Source organism: Pygocentrus nattereri, chromosome 2 (genome assembly GCF_015220715.1).
Source record: "Pygocentrus nattereri isolate fPygNat1 chromosome 2, fPygNat1.pri, whole genome shotgun sequence".
Classification (NCBI taxonomy): domain Eukaryota; kingdom Metazoa; phylum Chordata; class Actinopteri; order Characiformes; family Serrasalmidae; genus Pygocentrus; species Pygocentrus nattereri.
Window position 1 is genome coordinate 8,685,736 of NC_051212.1, and position 20,976 is coordinate 8,706,711.

Sequence of the window (20,976 nt, forward strand, 5' to 3'; positions counted from 1 at the left end):
ACACCTCCAGCTCTACTGAATGTGTGTTCCTGAAATCGAATACTGAAAGCACACAGCCCAGAGCAGCTTGGAGGACCAGGATGAAGGAAACAGCCCCAGGGAAGTTCTAAGCTCAATCAAACACCTCATTGTGTTACCTGCTCCAATACGCCAGCCCTCACTGACCCCCAGGAACTTTGCTCAGACTGTGCTGGGTCACTCAGAAGGTGGACTTTTAAGGAGGAGGCAGGAGTGACAGCCATTGGGCACGCTGCCAGCTCGGACCTGGAATCACAGAGAGCTGCTTAAAGATGTTCTGTTTATGTTGTTTATGGTTACAAGCTGTATGATGAGTTATTCTGGGTAAGGGAGGGGCTACTCTGTGGATATTTATGTTGGGGTTGGGTCACCATCAGCAGAATCATGACTTCACTTGAATTTTCTTTTATAATATGGGCTGTAATAATATGACTCTACTGCACGAGGGTTGATTTGCATTAGATCATGCAAGATTTCATGTAAATCATCATCCAAAAAAAACCTGCAGAAGCACAAAACAAAGAGAGAGTTATAGCGACTTTAGTTTCCTCTTCAGTCACACAAACACCAGGAGACACAAACACAGACACTGTCAGAGCGACTTTACCAACAGTAACAGGTAAGAAACACCTTTAAGACTCTAAACACTGTTATTGAGAGATTTAACTTCTAGTTTAGAAGCTGCACTTTTAGGGTTGGATTACCAAACAGGGATTAAGCCTAGTCCTGGACTACACAGCGTTCTGAAGGACGATTCTTCCTTCAAAGGAAAGTTTAGTCCAGACCAGTCCAGATTTCTAATCCCTGTCTGGAAAACTAAGCCATACCTTCATTACTTTCTTTATTATGATATTATGAAGACGTCAGTTGTTTGTGATTCACAGGGGCAGTGATACTAAAAGCAGGTCAAACTGTAGACCAGCTCACTTTCAGCTGCAAATTCTGCCTCTCTGGATTTACAGTCTTCTACTGTGAACCAGAGCTGCTGGTTTTAACTTACAACCTACTTTGAAAGTATTAAATGAATTTTCTCTGATTATTGCTGTATTTAATTTGATGAGACAACCCATCACTGCCCACTGCTGCGGGGTGGTCCAGAGATTTGTATGGCTTCATCACAGCTCATCTCCTCCTTCCATAAAGAACCATTTTCCTCTCAGGCTCTGGAGGACGACCTCTTCCTCCTGTGGGTTCTGTGGTTCTTTCCTCTCATTGTTTATTCCAGTCTCTATCAGCAGCTGCTCTGTTTTTGTATCAGGTTTCTGCGTCACCTACTCTGAGTTTATTCTCCAGTGTATTTGATCTCTGCTTGTTAATCTATTCTGCTGTCTGTGTGACGGAGGTAAAAATCTATGATTACACAGATTTCTTCTCCACAAAGAGCCTTTATTGGTGTCGGGCACGTGATGTTGGGAGTTAGTTTTATATCTACAGTTTTCAAATAAAATAAAATAAAAATATTTCTTAGTTTTTTTCATTCACAATTTCAACTTTTAAATGCATCACCTTTCTTTGCCTTAAGAGCTCTCAGTCTAGAGCCTTTCTGTTCCTCTCAGATCCCTGACTGGGGCTTTAACTGGACCATGTTACTGTAACTAAATGTAACATCTCTTAAACAGCGTGATCTAATGTGCTGGTAGTAAAGACTGTGGAGGTGTTTAATGTGTGGATCGTGTCTCTCTTGTTCTCCACAGTCATGAGTTCAGCTCTGTATCTGGTCTTGCTTTTCTCAGGTCAGTGTAGCTTCATGATCATCTGTAAAACTCTCTGCTGCTTCATTACTGTACTGTCATGCTGACGAGAGCTTTCATCTCTACAGCTCTGTGGACGCTCTCCTTCTGTGCGACTCGTCAGTTTTACGTGGTGAATGAAAAGATGACCTGGACCAACGCTCAGAAATACTGCAGACACAAATTCACGGACCTGGCCACCATTGAGAGCCAAAAGGAGATGAACTCTCTGTTAGCTGTTCTCAATAGGAAAACAGGCTATTTCTGGATTGGACTGAGACAGAAAAAAAATTTGAAAAACACTGTAAGCAGGAAAGAGAGAACAATTCATGAGCTTGTTTGAGACGTAGGCTTTGATCTCTCCTAAACTTATTTCAGTTAATAACTGTTAACTGTTAATATACAAAATGCCAAACAGATGATTGTGCATCACTTGATGTATGTTTCCTTTATGTAGATCTAATACATTATTACCTGAATATAACTACATCTATTTATTATTATTATTTAATTATTTATAGACTGATTAAACAAATAACACTAAAATATCTTTGATATATTTTAAACCACATTGTTTTAAATACCATTACACATAGCTAATTAATAGCTTCAAATACATGTACACCAAATTAGTGACAGTGACATCTAGTGATTTCTGTTATAAAGAGCTGTTCTAGATGAAGCCTAGACTTTTATTTACTTGTCTAAAATTTGTCCAGTTTAACATGAGAGTTTATTCTATGTTCTTCCTACATAGGTTTTCTTTCTCTCTCAAACATTTCTAGTGTTTCCAAGGAGCTGCTGCAGGGCCGCCGATGACCAGTGGGGTCAACCGGGTATGCTGTCCTGAGCCTTGGATCAGAAGTATCTCCAAAGATACAGCAAATATAGAGAAATACATTTTAGATATTTTCGTTATTCGTGTTTATTTTCATTGTATTTCTGTTTAACACAGTGAGATGAATGAGTGTCTGTTTCACAGCTGGTAAATATACAGCTGTTAAACTTGCCTGTTACTCGGTAAAAGAGGTTTAGTGCTGCAATATTTGAAACACCAAAAGTGGACCCTTCACTAAAAAGACCCTCCTCTACACACTGATTGGCCAGTCATAGCTTAGCAACTGTAACTAGGCTCAGTCACGTCCAACCACAGCAATGTTCTGCAGTGTTGTGTGTTGGGTACTTAAAAACTGGATACCTGAAATAATTCAAATAATTCATGATGTGAAAAACAAAAATGTATTTGTTCATTAATTTGTTTGTTTATTTGAGTTACAAACCCTCTCCTGCAATAACACAGACCCCACAAACCCCCACAATACAACAGCTAATCACTAAAATCCCCATAGGACTGTAAGAACGATGATTTGGTATGATATTGAGTAACGAATGCAGAAAAGATTTACTGACCAGGTATTAATTTGTCTTTAGTGCTGGACGTGGTCAGATGGGAGTTACTTCTCATACAGCAACTGGAACTCTAGGGAACCAAACAACGCTGGCACTGGTAACTGTGGAGAGTTACGGAGTAAAGATGAATACAGGTGGAACGATGCAGGCTGCAGTAACACAAATCAATTTGTCTGCTATAACAGTGAGTCATATCAGATGATGAACTGCAGAACATCTGTTACACATCCAGTACATTTAGTTTTAATGTTTGTGTTTGGAGCAGTTTCACTGACTCAGCACTTTAATACAGATCTGAATACTGGATTCATAGAGAGACTCAATCAAACACACAAACACAAACAGATAGAAACACAACTGTCTGTATGTCAAATAAATAAAGCATAAAAACACCTGAACTTTTTGAGGTAATGTTTAAATATTTGTTCTCCTGCAGAGCTTCCACTCATCCTGATTAATGAGGAGTTGACGTGGAGAGAAGCTCTGAGATACTGCAGAGAGAATCATGTGGATCTGGTTTCTGTTCACACTGAGAAAATCCAGCACTGGGTGGAAACAGCTGTTTATTATGCCTCCACTGCTAATGTGTGGATGGGTCTGCGTCACACCTGCACCCTGAATATCTGGGTCTGGGTGAAAGGAGAGTTCATCTGCTACCAGAACTGGGCTCCGGGGAACGGGACAGGGGTGGAAGACTGCAGTGGAGGAGAAAGAACAGGAGCGGTGCAGTCTGGGAGTAAGCAGTGGGTCAGTCTGCCAGAGGAGCAGAGACTCAACTTCATCTGCACCACGTCTGAGGGTGAGGATTATACAGAGGATTGAATATCTGTCAGTAGTTAAGTATTGATGGTGAAAGAAATACTGAATAATGCTGTTTGCTCCTTTTTAGAGATCTAGAAGAGGATGCAGGCTGTTCAGCTGGATCTCCACAGTTCAGGATCATCATCATATTTGGCAGTTATTTCTTCATCATGATGCTGATGCCTTCTTTATCTTTCAAAACACAACAATTCAGGTTAAGAACACTGATATTCATATTTTCCTGAGGCAGCTCCTTTTTGTGCCATTGAAGGAAGAGAAAGTGTCAGACTCATAACAACTTATTTTCATCTAATATTGTAGCTTTGTAAACGATAAATGTTCTGACTTTAACAATGTTTATAAACTGTACTTGAGCTGTTTATCGTTGAAGTGCCTTTTCTTTTATCTGTATGTCTTCTTCTAAACTTTTCCTCTGTGTGTAATTAAACATTCATTCTTATAAATTTCTGTAATACTTTTCAAAGAACACAAACCTTTAAGCCCCTGTTTTACTTAGCACAGGCTAAAATAATGCATTATAGGTTTAAAGTAATGTGCTGTTAGTTTTATTTCTATTTTTGAATTGTATAATGTGGGTTATTGTTCTTTTCGTCTTTGCTCACTTGCATAACTAAACTGGTGTAGATTCTTGGCCTGTATTGAGAGAATTCCACCTGAGGATGTTAGTATGAAAGCCCATTCTCAGCATGTTGTTTTGACTTTAAATAAACCATTTAAGTAAACTGCCATTATTATTTAGTCAGTATTTTGAGATGAAAATCTAAATAAATCTAAATTATATACATATTCACACACATTCTGTATACACACAAGTATTGGGACAACTACACATGATCTGGTTGGGTAAATGGGGAGAGAGTAAAAGAGAAAAATAAAAATAAACATGCGTGCATCACAAGCAAGGATGTTACATCACATATCAGACCATGCAAAGCAGGTGGCCTTGTGGTCATTATCAACATGCAGGTCAGAAAGAGGAACGAACACGTCCAGTTCTACTGAATGTGTGTTCCTGAAGTGCAATACATGAAAGCACACAGCAGAACAGTGTAGAGGAGTGGGATGAGTTACTCCTGAAGGAACCAGCCCCAGGGTAGTTCTCAGCTCTTTTTATATACTTTTTTAATCCCACAAATGGGGAAATTCCACCTCTGCATTTAACCCATCCATGAAATGAAACACCACACACACACACACACACACACACACACACACACACACACACACACACACACACACACACACACACACACACACATTCAGTAGAGCTGGACGTGTTCCTTCCTATTTCTAACCTGTATGTTGATAATGACCACAAGGTCATCTGCTTTGCATGATATGATATGTGATGAAACATTCAGTTCGTACAGAGCTCTTCACAGCTATTGGCACCCCTGATGAATATGAGCAAAAAAACATCCTTTATTGCTTTTCCTTTTCTTACAAAATATTAAATATATTAAAATGTTTTTAATCTACACACACAAGAGGGCAGTGAGCACACTTTCTCAGAGCAGTGGGCAGCCCTATCCACAGCGCCCAGGGAGCAGTTCAAGGACACCTCACTCATGGACTGTCGGTACTGGGGATCGAACCGGCAACCTTCCGGTCACAGGGCCAGCTCCCTAGCCTCCAGCCCAGGACTGCCCCAATTCAAACAGCTTTGACTGCTATATTACCAGCTCAGAGCATTAGGCTGGATAGACAGTTGCCTAGAGCTTCAGCATTGCTAGAGTCTGCATATCACTGCTCTGACAAAAAGAGTTAATTCAGCTCATCCCACAGGTTTTCTATAGGGTTTAGGTCAGGGGACCGGTGAGGTCATGGTCAAACCTTAAGTCTGCGGTCAGTGAACCATTTTTATGTTGATTTTAAGGGAATTTAAAGTTTTGGATCAATGTCCTGCCAGAAGATCCAACCAAGGCCCAGTCGGGTTTTGATTTAATATCTGCTGGTACTTAATGGAGTCCATCATGTTGTTTATCTGAACAACTTGCCCAGGACCTTTAACAAAAAAACAGCCTCACAACATCACAGATCCACCACCGTACTTTACAGTGGGGATGAGGTTCTTTTCTGCATGGCTATTTTTGTGTCTGTGAAAACCCACCTCTGGTGTTTGTCTCCAAAAAGCTCTACTATGATCTCATCTGACCACAAAACACTGACCCACTGAAAGTTTCACTAACATTTGGCAAACTGTAGGTACTGGAGTTTGTTGGTCCTTGACAGCAAAGGACTTGTGGGACTGCAAGTCCCCAGCTGCCATCCTTCATAATCAATACAGACACACTTCAAGAAAAAAATTGACCCCATAGGGTCATAACAGTCATAACAAGAGAATGTTTAAGGGTGCCACATAGATAAAAAAAAATTAATATATTTTTGCTCATATTTATCAGGGGTGCCAATAGCTGTGAAGAGCTCTGTATGAACTGAATGTTCCATCACGTATCATATCATGCAAAGCAGATGACCTTGTGGTCATTATCAACATACAGGTTAGAAAGAGGAAGGGACACATCCAGCTCTACTGAATGTGTGTTCCTGAAATCGAATACTGAAAGCACACAGCCCAGAGCAGCTTAGAGGACCAGGTTGAAGGAAACAGCCCCAGGGAAGTTCTAAGCTCAATCAAACACCTCATTGTGTTACCTGCTCCAATACACTAGCCCTCACTGACCCCCAGGAACTTTGCTCAGACTGTGTTGGGTCACTCAGATGCTGGACTTTTAAGGTGGAGGCAGGAGTGACAGCGATTGGGCACGCTGCCAGCTCGGACCTGGAATCACAGAGAGCTGCTTAAAGATGTTCTGTTTATGTTGTTTATGGTTAAAAGCTGTATGATGAGTTATTCTGGGTAAGGGAGGGGCTACTCTGTGGATATTTATTTTGGGGTTGGGTCACCATCAGCAGAATCATGGCTTCACTTGAATTTTCTTTTATAATATGCACTGTTATAATATGACTGTACTGCACGAGGGTTGATTAGCATTAATTCATGCAAGATTTCATGTAAATCATCATCCAAAAAAAACCTGCAGAAGCACAAAACAAAAAGAGAGTTAAAGTGACTTTAGTTTCCTCTTCAGTCACACAAACACCAGGAGACACAAACACAGACACTGTCAGAGCGACTTTACCAGCAGTAACAGGTAAGAAACACCTTTAAGACTCTAAACTCTGTTATTGAGAGATTTAACTTGTAATTTAGAAGCTGCACTTTTAGGGTTGGATTACCGAACAGGGATTAAGCCTAGTCCTGGACTACACAGCGTTCTGAAGGACGATTCTTTCTTCAAAGGAAAGTTTAGTCCAGACCAGTCCAGATTTCTAATCCCTGTCTGGAAAACTAAGCCATACCTTCATTACTAAGCCATACCTTCAGACGTCAGTCGTTTGTGATTCACAGGGGCAGTGATACTAAAAGCAGGTCAAACTGTAGACCAGCTCAATTTCAGCTGCAAATTCTGCCTCTCTGGATTTACAGTCTTCTACTGTGAACCAGAGCTGCTGGTTTTAACTTACAACCTACTTTGAAAGTATTAAATGAATTAACTCTGATTATTGCTGTATTTAATTTGATGAGACAACCCATCACTGCCCACTGCTGCAGGGTGGTCCAGAGATTTTTAGTGCGTGACATTTTAACACTTATTTATTTGAGATTTTCTCTGAATGAACATATTTTCTTTCCCTAACCCTAACCCTAGACTAGTTATATCCAGCAATGTTCTAAGGACGTTTGCTGTTCATTTTCTCTGTATGGCTTCATCACAGCTCATCTCCTCCTTCCGTAATGAACCGTTCTCCTCTCAGGCTCTGGAGGATGACCTCTTCCTCCTGTGGGTTCTGTGGTTCTTTCCTCTCATTGTTTATTCCAGTCTCTATCAGCAGCTGCTCTGTTTTTGTATCAGGTTTCTGCATCACCTACGCTGAGTTTATTCTCCAGTGTATTTGATCTCTGATTGTTAATCTATTCTGCTGTCTGTGTGACGGAGATAAAAATCTATGATTACACAGATTTCTTCTCCATAAAGAGCCTTTTTTGGTGCCGGGCACGTTGTGGTGGGAGTTAGTTTTATATCTACAGTTTTCAAATAAAATAAAATAAAAATATTTCTTAGTTTTTTTCATTCACAATTTCAACTTTTAAATGCATCACCTTTCTTTGCCTTAAGAGCTCTCAGTCTAGAGCCTTTCTGTTCCTCTCAGATCCCTGACTGGGGCTTTAACTGGACCATGTTACTGTAACTAAATGTAACGTCTCTTAAACAGCGTGATCTAATGTGCTGGTAGTAAAGACTGTGGAGGTGTTTAATGTGTGGATGGTGTCTCTCTTGTTCTCCACAGTCATGAGTTCAGCTCTGTATCTGGTCCTGCTTTTCTCAGGTCAGTGTAGCTTCATGATCATCTGTAAAACTCTCTGCTGCTTCATTACTGTACTGTCATGCTGACGAGAGCTTTCATCTCTACAGCTCTGTGGACTCTCTCCTTCTGCAGGACTCGTCAGTTTCATGTGGTGAATCAAGATAAGACCTGGACCGATGCTCAGAAATACTGCAGACACAAATTCACGGACCTGGCAACCATTGAGAGCCAAAAGGAGATGAACTCTCTATTAGCTGTTCTCAGTAGGAAAACAGGCTATTTCTGGATCGGACTGAGACAGAAAGAAAATGTGAACAACACTGTAAGCAGGAAAGAGAGAACAATTCATGAGCTTGTTTGAGACGTAGGCTTTGATCTCTCCTAAACTTATTTCAGTTAATAACTGTTAACTGTTAAAATACAAAATGCCAAACAGATGATTGTGCATCACTTGATGTATGTTTCCTTTATGTAGATCTAATACATTATTACCTGAATATAACTACATCTATTTATTATTATTATTTAATTATTTATACACTGATTAAACAAATAAGACTAAAATATCTTTGATATATTTTAAACCACATTGTTTTAAATACCATTACACATAGCTAATTAATAGCTTCAAATACATGTACACCAAATTAGTGACAGTGACATCTAGTGATGTCTGTTATAAAGAGCTGTTCTGGATGAAGCCTAGACTTTTATTTACTTGTCTAAAATTTGTCCAGTTTAACATGAGAGTTTATTCTATGTTCTTCCTACATAGATTTTCTTTCTCTCTCAAACATTTCTAGTGTTTCCAAGGAGCTGCTGCAGGGCCGCCGATGACCAGTGGGGTCAACTGGGTATGCTGTCCTGAGCCTTGGATCAGAAGTATCTCCAATAATACAGCAAATATAGAGAAATATATTTTAGATCTTTTCGTTATTCGTGTTTATTTTCATTGTATTTCTGTTTAACACAGTGAGAAGAATGAGTGTCAGTTTCACAGCTGGTAAATATACAGCTCTTAAACCTGCCTGTTACTCCGTAAAAGAGGTTTAGTGCTGCAATATTTGAAACACCAAAAGTGGACCCTTCACTAAAAAGACCCTCCTCTACATACTGATTGGCCAGTCATAGCTTAGCAACTGTAACTAGGCTCAGTCACGTCCAACCACAGCAATGTTCTGCAGTGTTGTGTGTTGGGTACTTAAAAACTGGATACCTGAAATAATTCAAATAATTCATGATGTGAAAAACAAAAATGTATTTGTTCATTAATTTGTTTGTTTATTTGAGTTACAAACCCTCTCCTGCAATAACACAGACCCCACAAACCCCCACAATACAACAGCTAATCACTAAAATCCCCACAGGACTGTAAGAACGATGATTTGGTATGATATTGAGTAACGAATGCAGAAAAGATTTACTGACCAGGTATTAATTTGTCTTTAGTGCTGGACGTGGTCAGATGGGAGTAACTTCTCTTACAGCAATTGGAACTCTAGGGAACCAAACAACGCTGGCACTGATAACTGTGGAGAGTTATGGAGTTCAAATGGATACAAGTGGAATGATGCAGACTGCAGTTACAAAAATCAATTTGTCTGCTATAAGAGTGAGTCATATCAGATGATGAACTGCAGAACATCTGTTACACATCCAGCACTTTTAGTTTTAATGTTTGTGTTTGGAGCAGTTTCACTGACTCAGCACTTTAATACAGATCTGAATAGTGGATTCATAGAGAGACTCAATCAAACACAGAAAGACAAACAGATAGAAACACAACTGTCTGTCTGTATGTCAAATAAATAAAGCATAAAAACACCTGAACTATTTGAGGTAATGTTTAAATATTTGTTCTCCTGCAGAGCTTCCACTCATCCTGATTAAGCAGAAGAAGACATGGAGAGAAGCTCTGAGATACTGCAGAGAGAATCATTTGGATCTGGTTTCTGTTCACACTAAGGAAATCCAGCACTGGGTGGAAACAGCTGTTTATTATGCCTCCACTGCCAATGTGTGGATGGGTCTGCGTCACACCTGCACCCTGAATATCTGGTTCTGGGTGAAAGGAGAGTTCATCTGCTACCAGAACTGGGCTCCGGGGAACGGGACAGGGGTGGAAGACTGCAGTGGAGAAGAAAGAACAGGAGCGGTGCAGTCTGGGAGTAAGCAGTGGGTCAGTCTGCCAGAGGATCAGAGGCTCAACTTCATCTGCACTGTTTAGGGTGAGACAGAGGACTGAATCTCTGTCAACAGCTAAATATTGATGGTGAAAGAAATACTGATTCATGTCCTTTGCTTCTTTTTAGAGCTCTAGAAGAGGATGCAGGAGGTTCAAATGGATCCTCATAGCTCAGGATCAGACTGAGATGTGATAGCCATTTCTTCATCATCCAAACACAACAATTCAGTTTAATAAGAGAAATATTCATATATCACTGAGACAGCTCTTTTTTGAAATGAGGGGGAAATTAGACTCATAATGCAAATGCATATTTCTTTTAATGATCATTGGTAGATCAGACACAAAGTATAGCATGCTAGATCATTTCTGAAGAGAAAGGTGGGTGTGGTGAAAACTAAATGTTTAAATAGGATATAATCTGATGCTCTGACATGGTTTCACTCTTCTGTGCTAATAACTGTTATTTTTTATCGTTGTATCAAACTTCAATTCACACAACAGTTTACATTTAAATTAGAAATGTTCGTAAACTGTATTTGAGCTGTTTGTCTTTATCTGTATGTAGGGTTCGAAACTTGTGCTGTGTGTGTGATACAAACACTTTTCTTCTTAATGTCTATATTTTCCAAAGAACATAAATTAAAGCCTTGTTTTACAATGTATAAGCCAAAATACTGAATTGCAGGTTTAAAGGAATGAATTGTTAGTTTTCTTTCTGTTTTGAATTATAAAGATTCTTCACACAGTCCCACTTCATATTAAGTGTATCTAATAACTGTGTAGTTACATGTGAACTGTTCCAGATGGATTACAGATGTCCACCTTATGTAATTAAACAAGTGTATCAAACCTATTCTCTCTTATATAATTACAAAATGGAAATAACATGAATGTAATTACATTGTAATCAGACTGGAACAGCAGGTTTTTATTCTGGGGTTCTTTCCAGCACTAAAAATATGCAATAACTTAAGACATTACTTACACTGTATCTGCCAGCTTTACTAATGTTTAGCCAGAATTTATGTTGCTACTTCAGCTTTAAACCATTCTGTAATGTGACAGAACAGCACACGTCCCCTTATCTTAACATATACTTCTATTACATTAATTAAATGTGCCACATTAAACCCAAAGCAGCATCTATATTACACCTCCATCATTACACACTACCTACATAACAGTTACACAGGAACTGTGCAGCTCTATCACTGCACTACAGGACAGTTCCCCTTTAGAAGCTACACTTGAGCAATGAAACTCAAGTTGATAGACATGTAATTACATAGTCTGTCCTCCTGTGATCCATCGGTAACAGTGACTACATCAACAGTAGTTACCATGTTGTTGTGTATGTTGTTCTTGTGTAATTATACAGTTAGTAAGGACACTTAATATGAAGGGGGACCCTTGACACTTGTACATTATAGTCAAATTTGGTGTCTGTGCAGCTGTGAGCTTTCTGAGTCCATCAAGAATCACTTTCATACAAAAATGACTTTGGACAGAATGATCCCCGGCCTGGGTAGCGAGTGTTGAAATATCATTAGCAGTGATTGCTATTGCTAGCTCTGCTCAAGAACCTCACAGCACCGAAAAGCCCCTCTCAACATCCTGCCCTCAGTGTTTGATAGATGAGAGTCTCAATGACGATGCATGAAACTGCAGTCCTGATCACAATTGCCTTGTCACTGTTTGATTGACAAATCAGTCACACTTTCAAATTATTTCTCCACAAAAATAAAAGCAACTCTAACATCTATTTAACAATCCTAGTATACATCATGCTGTTTGATGTAAATTATGAGTTTTTGTGGACCTTGCTCATGCTGCAAGTTTTAAAGATGCAGATAGTGATAAAACTACTCAATGGTTCTGCACAGGCCATGAAATCAGGGACAACAAAGCTGAGAGAACACCAAATCATCATTTTGTCCAGAGCAGGCTTGGCTGAGTCCTGCTGGATGTGGCCCTGCAATACCTCACAGTTCCACCAGGTGGCGGGTTCAGGTCCTAGTGTGGCTGCGACACTTATCCACAGCATTACTGATTTAGCAAATGTCCCTCATATCACAAGCACAATTGCTCCCATAATCTAATCACTTGCGCACTAATTGCTCCCCCTTGCGGAGAACACTCAGCATGTTAAACATAATTTACCTGTATGAACATTGTTTTATAGATGATGTGCAATTAAAATAAACAGACAATTAACATACATAATTTAGCATATGACCTGAAGAAAACACACATGAATAAACAGTTGGATGTTGCATTATAAACATCAAGTACATCAATGTGGAGATAAACATCATCTGAACCATCTGAATCCCCGTCATGACCAGCCTTTCCAAAAGTACAATCAGAGCATCAACAAATACATGAAATCTCAGAAATAAGATAATGGAAGTCTAGCACTGTACCAATCCCATATGGACCAATCCCATTTCTTCTTTTTACCCTTACCCCTTATTTTCGAGTGTCACCCTTACCCCTTGGAACTGAGTTACAAGGGGTAATAATTGAAATCTTGCCCTATGAAATGGGACCCTCATATAAAAAAGAAAAAAAATCCTTCATTAACAGCTACTAGTGCTGCTCTGTAGGTGACCCTGCCAGTCTGAAGTGACAGCAGAGGAGGGTAAAGTTCAGCTCCTCACTGCTGGGCTTCAGTTACATTTAGGGCATTATGTGCCTTCAAAGAGGGGGTCAATTATTCATTATCACCCACCACTAATTCTTCAGTGATATGAAGCTGACGTCAGATATTCACCAGTGTCTTGTTCAAATTTTTTCATCCACCTTAAATATTAGCATACTTTTAGGGATTCTTTATGCTTGCTATGAAGAAACGCCAATAATACACTGAAACGTCATTAAGAGCTAAGATAAAACAACGGTTAACATATTTTTTAATGGAGGGAATTCTCACATTTGTGAGTTACTTTTAAAGCTCATGTAGCCATCTTGCTATTTTTTCTTTTTTTTCCTCATAATGCTGTTTGAACCAACACTTCGCCCCACCCCTCTATCCCAACAAGAATTGAGACACCCTTCCCCTACACATGATCGCGTAAATCAGAGGGCTAAGGGCTAAGTGGTAGGGGCAAGTGGTGAAATGGGATTGGGCCTAAATTTTGCTTTAACTTTATATCATTATGCCATTCTGACATTTTCCACACTTTTGCTATCTAAACAAAATTTATTACTATTATAGTGCCCTCCACAGAGAGCACCACTCATTTACATTTACATTTACAACATTTACGATACGCTCTTATCCAGAACGACTTACAAGAAATGCTTTGTCTTTCTAGAGAAAGGGTCTTTGCTAGTTACCTGTAGCTTAGAGAGAAAGACAGTCCTGAGCTCAGGTACTGCTAAAAACAAGAAGTCACTGTAGATACAGAGAGAAAAGGAGCAGAGTTGAGCCCAGACCTCTGTGCAATGGTCTGTAGACTTCAACATTTATTTGAAGTTTAATGATCAAAAGAAAAATACCACATCAGAATCACACAGAATCTCTCCTGATCCTTCAGATTCTGAGGTCCACACTGCGGACTCTCCTCTTCAGCTCATCCCAAAGCTTTTTTATGTGGTTTAGGTCAGGGCGCTGATTGATGTTGACGTGTGCTTTGGAACATTATGCAAATAAAGATCCAGCCACAGCTCAGATTAAGCTTTCTGGCTCAGGAAGTCAGGTTTTGATTTAATATCTGCCGGTACTGATGGAGTCCATTATACCATGTGTCTGAGCAAGTTGTCCAGAGTTTTTAGAAGTGAGTTACTTTTCTGCTTGCCTCACATTTGGTGTTTGCTTCTAAAAAAGCAAACGTGGTCCCACTGAAAGTTTCAGTAACGTCTGACAAACTGTAGGTGCATGAATTTGTTGGTACCTTGACAAACTCAGAGGCTTTTCCCCAAACAACTTATGGTAACCTACATTGTGGTTTGGGAGACATTCTGACCCCAAGACCAAACTAAGGTCTGCAAATCCCCGGCTGAGACTCTCTGAGATTCTTTGTCCACTTGAACCATCCTGCTTACTGTGCATAAATAGATAGATAGATAGATAGATAGATAGATAGATAGATAGATAGATAGATAGATAGATAGATAGATAGATAGATAGATAGATAGATAGATACTTTATTGTTCCCAAAGGAAATTTAACAGCCAGTAGCAGACACACAATACTATACAGTAACCGTAAATGGGTGTAGACATATAAGAAGAATAAACAGACCAAATCCTATCTACAGGTATATATACAAATAGGGGAAGAAAAAAAATACAACAGTCTGTGATAATATCTATAACCTGAGATGAGAGATGCAGTGCAATAATGACTGAACCAAAATTTATAGATGACGGCATATAATGACCGCAGAATGAATAAATAAATATGTGCATATATTGTACCCAATAAAGTATCTAATGTCCAGGTGTGCAAGATGTGCAATGAGCTATGCAGAAAGTGCAACATGTGCAGCACGCTGTCTATATGTGCAGATGAATAGATAAACACAAGACAAACATGAGATACAGATTCAGTCCTTCTCTTCCACCCCTTCTCTGCTGCTCCCCCTGGGAAGAGTTGAAGAGCCTGATGGCTCTAGGGACAAAGGATCTCCTGAATCTGTCACTTGAGCAGCTCTGTGACAGCAACCTGCCACTAAACATGCTCCTCCTGTCCGTGATGATAGTGTGCAGTGGGTGGCCTTCATCCTCCATAATGGAGAGCAGTTTGTGTAATGTCCTTCTCTCAGCCACCTTGACTACAGAGTTCAATACCGACCACTGATCCCGCTTGCCTGACCAGCTTGACCAGTCGCATCTCATCTTTCCTTTTTATGCTTCCTTCCCAGCACACCACAGCATAGAAAAGACAGCTGGTCAGATAGAACATCTGCAGGAGCTTCCTACAGATGTTAAAGGACCTCAGCCTTCTCAGGAAGTAGAGCCTGCTTTGACCCTTCCTGTGCAGGATGTCTGTATTGGCTGACCAGTCCAACCTATCATCCAGCTGCAGTCTGAGATGTCTGTAGATCATTACCCTCTCCACTTCAACCCCCTCAAAAAAGACTGGCTGTATGGGTGGCCTAACTCTGAGAAAGTCCACTACCATCTCCTTGGTCTTGGCAGTGTTCAGAAGCAGGTTGCTCCCACGGCACCATTCCACAAAGTCCTTCACCAGGGTCTTGTACTCCCCCTCCTGCCGTCCCCTTACACAAGCCACGATGGCAGTGTCATCAGAAAACTTCTGCATGTGGCACATCTCAGAGTTGTACTGAAAGTCTGAGGTGTAAAGTGTGAACAGAAAGGGTGAAAGTACAGTCCCTTGTGGTGCTCCTGTGCTGCTGACCCCAGTCTCTGATGTACAGTCCTTCAGCCTGACATACTGAGGTCTGCCAGTGAGGTAGTCAGTAATCCAGGAGACCAGGTGTGGATCCACTTGCATGTTAACCAGCTTGTCTCTAAGTTGGAGGGGCTGAATAGTGTTAAAGGCACTGGAAAATCAAAGAACATGACTCTTGCAGCACAACCACCCATATCCAGATAAGAGTGGCCATGATGGAGTAGGTATAGCATGGCATCCTCCACTCCCACTTTCTCCCTGTAGGCGAACTGCAGGGGGTCTGTTGCATGTCGAACCTGGGGTCTGAGAAGGTGTAAAAGAAGGCGTTCCAGTGTCTTCATGACATGAGATGTTAGAGCAACAGGCCTGATGTCATTGAGTTCACTGGGTCGCCCCCTCTTGGATACTGGAATGAGGCATGATGTCTTCCACAGTATGGGAACCCTCCCCAAGCACAGCCTCAGGTTGAAGATGTGCTGTAGGGGTGCCCCCAGCTTAGCAGCACAGGACCTAAATAGTCTATTAGGGTGGCATGTATATCAGTAGGAGCAGATGAGGTGCTGATGTCCAGGCAGACAGAGACTGAAGTGCCGGGAGCTGAGCAGAGGGAGGGTGTGGAGGTGACTACTGGACATACAGGCACTGTGGAGATCTGAACAGGGCAGTTAAACCAGTTATAGAAGATGTCAAACTCATTGGCTCTCTCTGCGCCACCGTCTAACGCACTGTCCATCCTCTGCTTGCAACCTGTAATGGTCTTCATACCATTCCATACCTCCCTCATGTTGTTCTCCCTTAACCTCTGCTCCACCTTCACCCTGTAGGACTCCTTGGTCTCTCGCAATTGGACTTTGAGCTCCCTCTGTATGTTCCTAAGCTCCTCCTGGTTGTTGTCTTTAAAGTCTCTCTTCTTATTATTCAGCAGACCTTTTGGCATTGCTGGTTATCCAGGGCTTGTTGTTAGCAAAGCAGCATGCAGTTTTCACAGGAACAACAATGTCCATGCAAAAGTTCATGTAGTCCGTTATGCAGTGTGTAATCACCTCGATGTCCTCCCTGTATGGTTCCTGCAGTACTACATTCCATGGACTCGAAACAATACCTGAGAGCCGTTTCGGCTTCAGGAGACCATTTCCTGAAGGAGCGTGTGGTTACATGCTCTCTCCGGACATGGGGTTTGTACTGGGGCTGCAGGTAGACCAGGTTTTGGTCAGACTTTCCCAGAGGGGGCAGGGCTGTGGTGATGTATGCATCATTCACATTGGCGTAAAGGAGATCAATTGTCCTGTTCTCCCTAATCAAGGGAGTCTACATACTGGTAAAAAGATGTAAGCACTGAGTCCAGTGTAATGTGGTTAAAAAAATGTGGTTAAAATGGGGTCAGTATAGACATGTGTCCACTTCCCAGCAGTAAATTTGGACTGTATGTCACCTCAAATTGCTACTCCAGTGAAACAAGAAGTGGATGGGACAAAACATTCTGTAGTTGAATGAAGATAAAACAGATTCCTTTATTTAAGAAAGGCAATAAGAGGCATAATGAGTTGCCTATCTGTGCTCAAGGAACTAGCAGAAGGGAACACATCATCCCCATTCTTAAACCCTTACAATGGCTACCAGTCTGTTCCTGTATAGACTTTAAGGTGCTATTACAGGTCTATGAATGGCTTACTAGTGCAGGAGGCACACATTTATCTGATATGCTGCAGTGATATTAGCCAAGCAGAACTCACACACTAATAGGGACTAGTCAGTTAGTCTTGCTGAAGGTGAAGACCAAACATGGAAAAGCAGCGTTTAGCTGCTTGAATCATCCTCCTCACTGTGCGTGGAGTCAGTATGGACATACGTTCACTTCGCCGCAGAGAATTTGGCCACCTCACATTTATACTCCAGTGAAACATGACTCCAGTCATGGCTGGCCATATAAGTGTTCCCAATTGTTTAGGTAAACATTAAAAAATATAAAAGATTGTTACGTGTTGGGCCTGGAAAGGGGGGCTTTTCTGGCCGGTGTTATTTTTTCCTCTTTTCTATTCTCTCTGTCTTTCTCGCTTGTATGTCTCCTCCCTCGTTTGCTCTCTATCTCCATTACAGGTTGGCTGCAGTATCAGTCATTGTTAGAGGACCCGTACCCCACTGCAGCCAATCATCAACCAGAGTTCAGGCCCTGGAGGAGGGACTTGGATTTTAAAAGAAGACCGGCGAAGCTCGTGAGGAGGCTGGCGTTACCCCTGGGCTCTAAACTGTTTTCATTCGTTCCTTAAAGCTCCACTGTTTTCATGGGATTGTGTTGTGTGTGTCGGGTTAGTTAAATGGCCCAGTTTACGTTTAAGTGCCTTGCACTTATAGTCTGCTGGCTTTCCTGCGTTTCAACTCTCTCACTCTCTTTCTCTCTCTCTCTCTCTCTCTCGCTGCTGCTGTGTTTTCTTGGGTTTCTGGACAGGGTAGAAGGGCTCGCTCATACATATTACATCACGTAGCGGCCCAATGTATAGACACCCTAGGTAAGGGGCGGGCGCCAATTCATGTATTTCGGTTTTGTGTTGGGGAGACTAGTGTAGTCAGTGTTTTTGTTTTTTCATTTACATTTACATCATTTGGCTGACGCTCTTATCCAGAGCGACTTACAATTTGATCATTTTACATAGATAGGCCAAGGCGGTGTTAGGAGTCTTGCCCAAGGACTCTTATTGTTATAGTGTACGGTGTTTGCCCAGGTGGGGGATTGAACCCCAGTCTACAGGGCAGAGGTGTTACCCACTACACTAACCAACCACACTATTATTTCTTTCCTTTGGCGCTGTCCAGGTCCAGAAGTCCATTTTTTTCTTCAGCAAGCCTGTAAATGTAAAACTGTAAATATTGTAAATAATTGGTGATTGTTGTTATGAGGGGAGGGTCTCACTCACTCATATCCGGTGCGGAGTGAAATAAATGGCACAAAAGATGCTGAACTTGTTGTGTCTTGTTCCTTCCTGGTTCGTGCTGCAAAAATCACATCGAAACCATATGTTACTGGCCCTTTTTCCCCTAGGCTTAACCATGGGGTCGTAACAAAGATATCAATGGAAACATGCTCTACTTGGATTTTACTGAAAACAAAGGAAAGTGGCAACAATAGTGGTAGTTTGAAATAAAGGTCAAATTTCTGCTAATATTTTGAATGAAACATCAAAAGAATAAGCAATAAAGAATGATTTTTACACCCCATTTTGCTCATGTTTATCAGGAGTGACAATATTTGTGGAGGGCACAGTATGAAGTCATGGAAGCTTGAGGATCCTAACATTCCTGTGAATGTTTCTCCAAAACAACAACATGCAAAGCAGGTGGCCGTTATGATGGACACCAAAGGATAATAGCAGTAAATGACGCACACAATATCACACACAATATCATGCAAAACAGGTGGACTTATGGCCATTATTGACATGCAGGTTTGAAAGAGGAACAGACACACCCAGTTCTACAGAATATGTGTTCTGGTAATTCATTAGTGAAAGCACACTGCACAGATCGGTTTAGAGGAGTGGGATGAGTTACAGTCCTGGAGAAACAGGCCTAGTGCTTACACATTGCCGAAATCTCCATATCACTGCTCTGCAGTCATGGACGAAGTACACAAATCATGTACTTGAGTTAAACTAGAGATACCCAAGGTAAAATATCACTCCAGTAAAAGTAGAAGTCCTTACTCTAGACTTCAATTTGAGTAAAAGTACCAAACTATTTGCCTTCAAATGTACTTAAGTATAAAGTAAAAGTACTAAAAGAGTAATTCTGGCTCTGATCTGGTCCTGTTATCATTTTTATAACAAGACTCACTTCATGAACTCATTTCAGGTGGAAGTCCTCCAGTGTCTCTCTTGGTAAACCAGTCTTTTAATAGAACGTCATTAATTAGTGATGCTGACGTCGATTAAAATGATCATAAGCACAAAACACTGAAGGTAAACAGTTTCCATCAGGGAGAACCGAGTGGCTCTGAAATCACTTTTTACACACAAGCAAAGTTTCAGTTTAAGATTACATTGTAAATTAGTTACAAGTTTAATAAAAACTGGCTTTAAACTCAGGATCACAAATGAGCTCCTTTACTGTATTGATCTGTAGGCGTCTGTTCATAAACATAAACTAACTGAAACTAATTTACTATAAAATGAAATGGTGTTTGTAGAAATTCAGAAGAAAAAAGAAACGCGTCAGTCACGACTGCATATGTGGACATATTTCTATATTGTGATCTATTTACACAAAGTTAGGTTAGTTCATCATTTATGTAGACGTTTTGGCAGAAGTTGACTTTGAAATGTAGTGGAGTCAAAGTAAAAAGTTGCCCAAAATGGAAATACTTAAGTAAAGTACAGATACACGAAAAAACTACTTAAGTACAGAAACCAATTACATTTACTTAGTTACTGTCCACCACTGCTGCTCTGCATGGACAAAAAGTGTTAATGACTATTTTATTCTTGGTTACATTGTTGGTTATCACTTGTCATAAGACCAATCAGTATTACTGATTTAAGATGGGCCCCCAACTATCTTTGTGAAGAGATCAGAGTCCAGTTTTGTCATATTCATAATGACATTTTAAATGATACAGTGGGTCATCTGAAATCGTCCACTTGCAGTTTTAACACATTACCAGCCAACTTTTTAAAGACTGTGTTTCACTCAATATCAGTAGAAATACTTCAGAGAGTAAACATCTCAATCAGTTGGAGTGTTTTTCCTAACACATTCGGTTCATCAGTCATGAGAGGAAGGAACTGCTTAAATAACATTTCTGTGCCACTGAACTATGGTGAGCCCCAGGGTTCTATTCTTGGGCCACACTTATTTAATTTATACATTTTTACTTTTGGCCAAATTCTAAAAGAATACGATGTAACTGACCACAGCTCTTTCTACAGCCATGCAGATGACACTCAGGTTTACCTTCTCCCCAAACAACTATGGTCTTCTTTACTCACTGTGTAAGTGCTTTGAGCACATCGCTTACTGTGAGAGGCACTTTGAGTTGCCTATCTGGGCTGGAGAAACTAGCACATAACCCTGGTGTGCTTATGGAC

General features: G+C 40.7%; 1 protein-coding gene and 1 long non-coding RNA gene across 2 annotated transcripts; both read left to right on the plus strand.

Moving 5' to 3' along the window:
* The first annotated feature begins 599 nt into the window (after positions 1 to 599).
* On the plus strand, positions 600 to 11,392 carry LOC108416904 (macrophage mannose receptor 1-like). Its single transcript, XM_037534072.1, has 7 exons — positions 600 to 637; positions 1,713 to 1,751; positions 1,838 to 2,052; positions 2,534 to 2,584; positions 9,801 to 9,963; positions 10,220 to 10,579; positions 10,664 to 11,392. The coding sequence occupies exons 2-6, from the start codon at positions 1,715 to 1,717 to the stop codon at positions 10,576 to 10,578; spliced, it is 825 nt and encodes a 274-aa protein (XP_037389969.1). The 5' UTR covers positions 600 to 637; positions 1,713 to 1,714; the 3' UTR covers position 10,579; positions 10,664 to 11,392.
* LOC119262385 lies at positions 7,060 to 8,475 on the plus strand. Its single transcript, XR_005129596.1, has 3 exons — positions 7,060 to 7,135; positions 8,334 to 8,372; positions 8,459 to 8,475. It is a non-coding gene; the product is annotated as an uncharacterized LOC119262385 (long non-coding RNA).
* Positions 11,393 to 20,976: the final 9,584 nt, after the last annotated feature.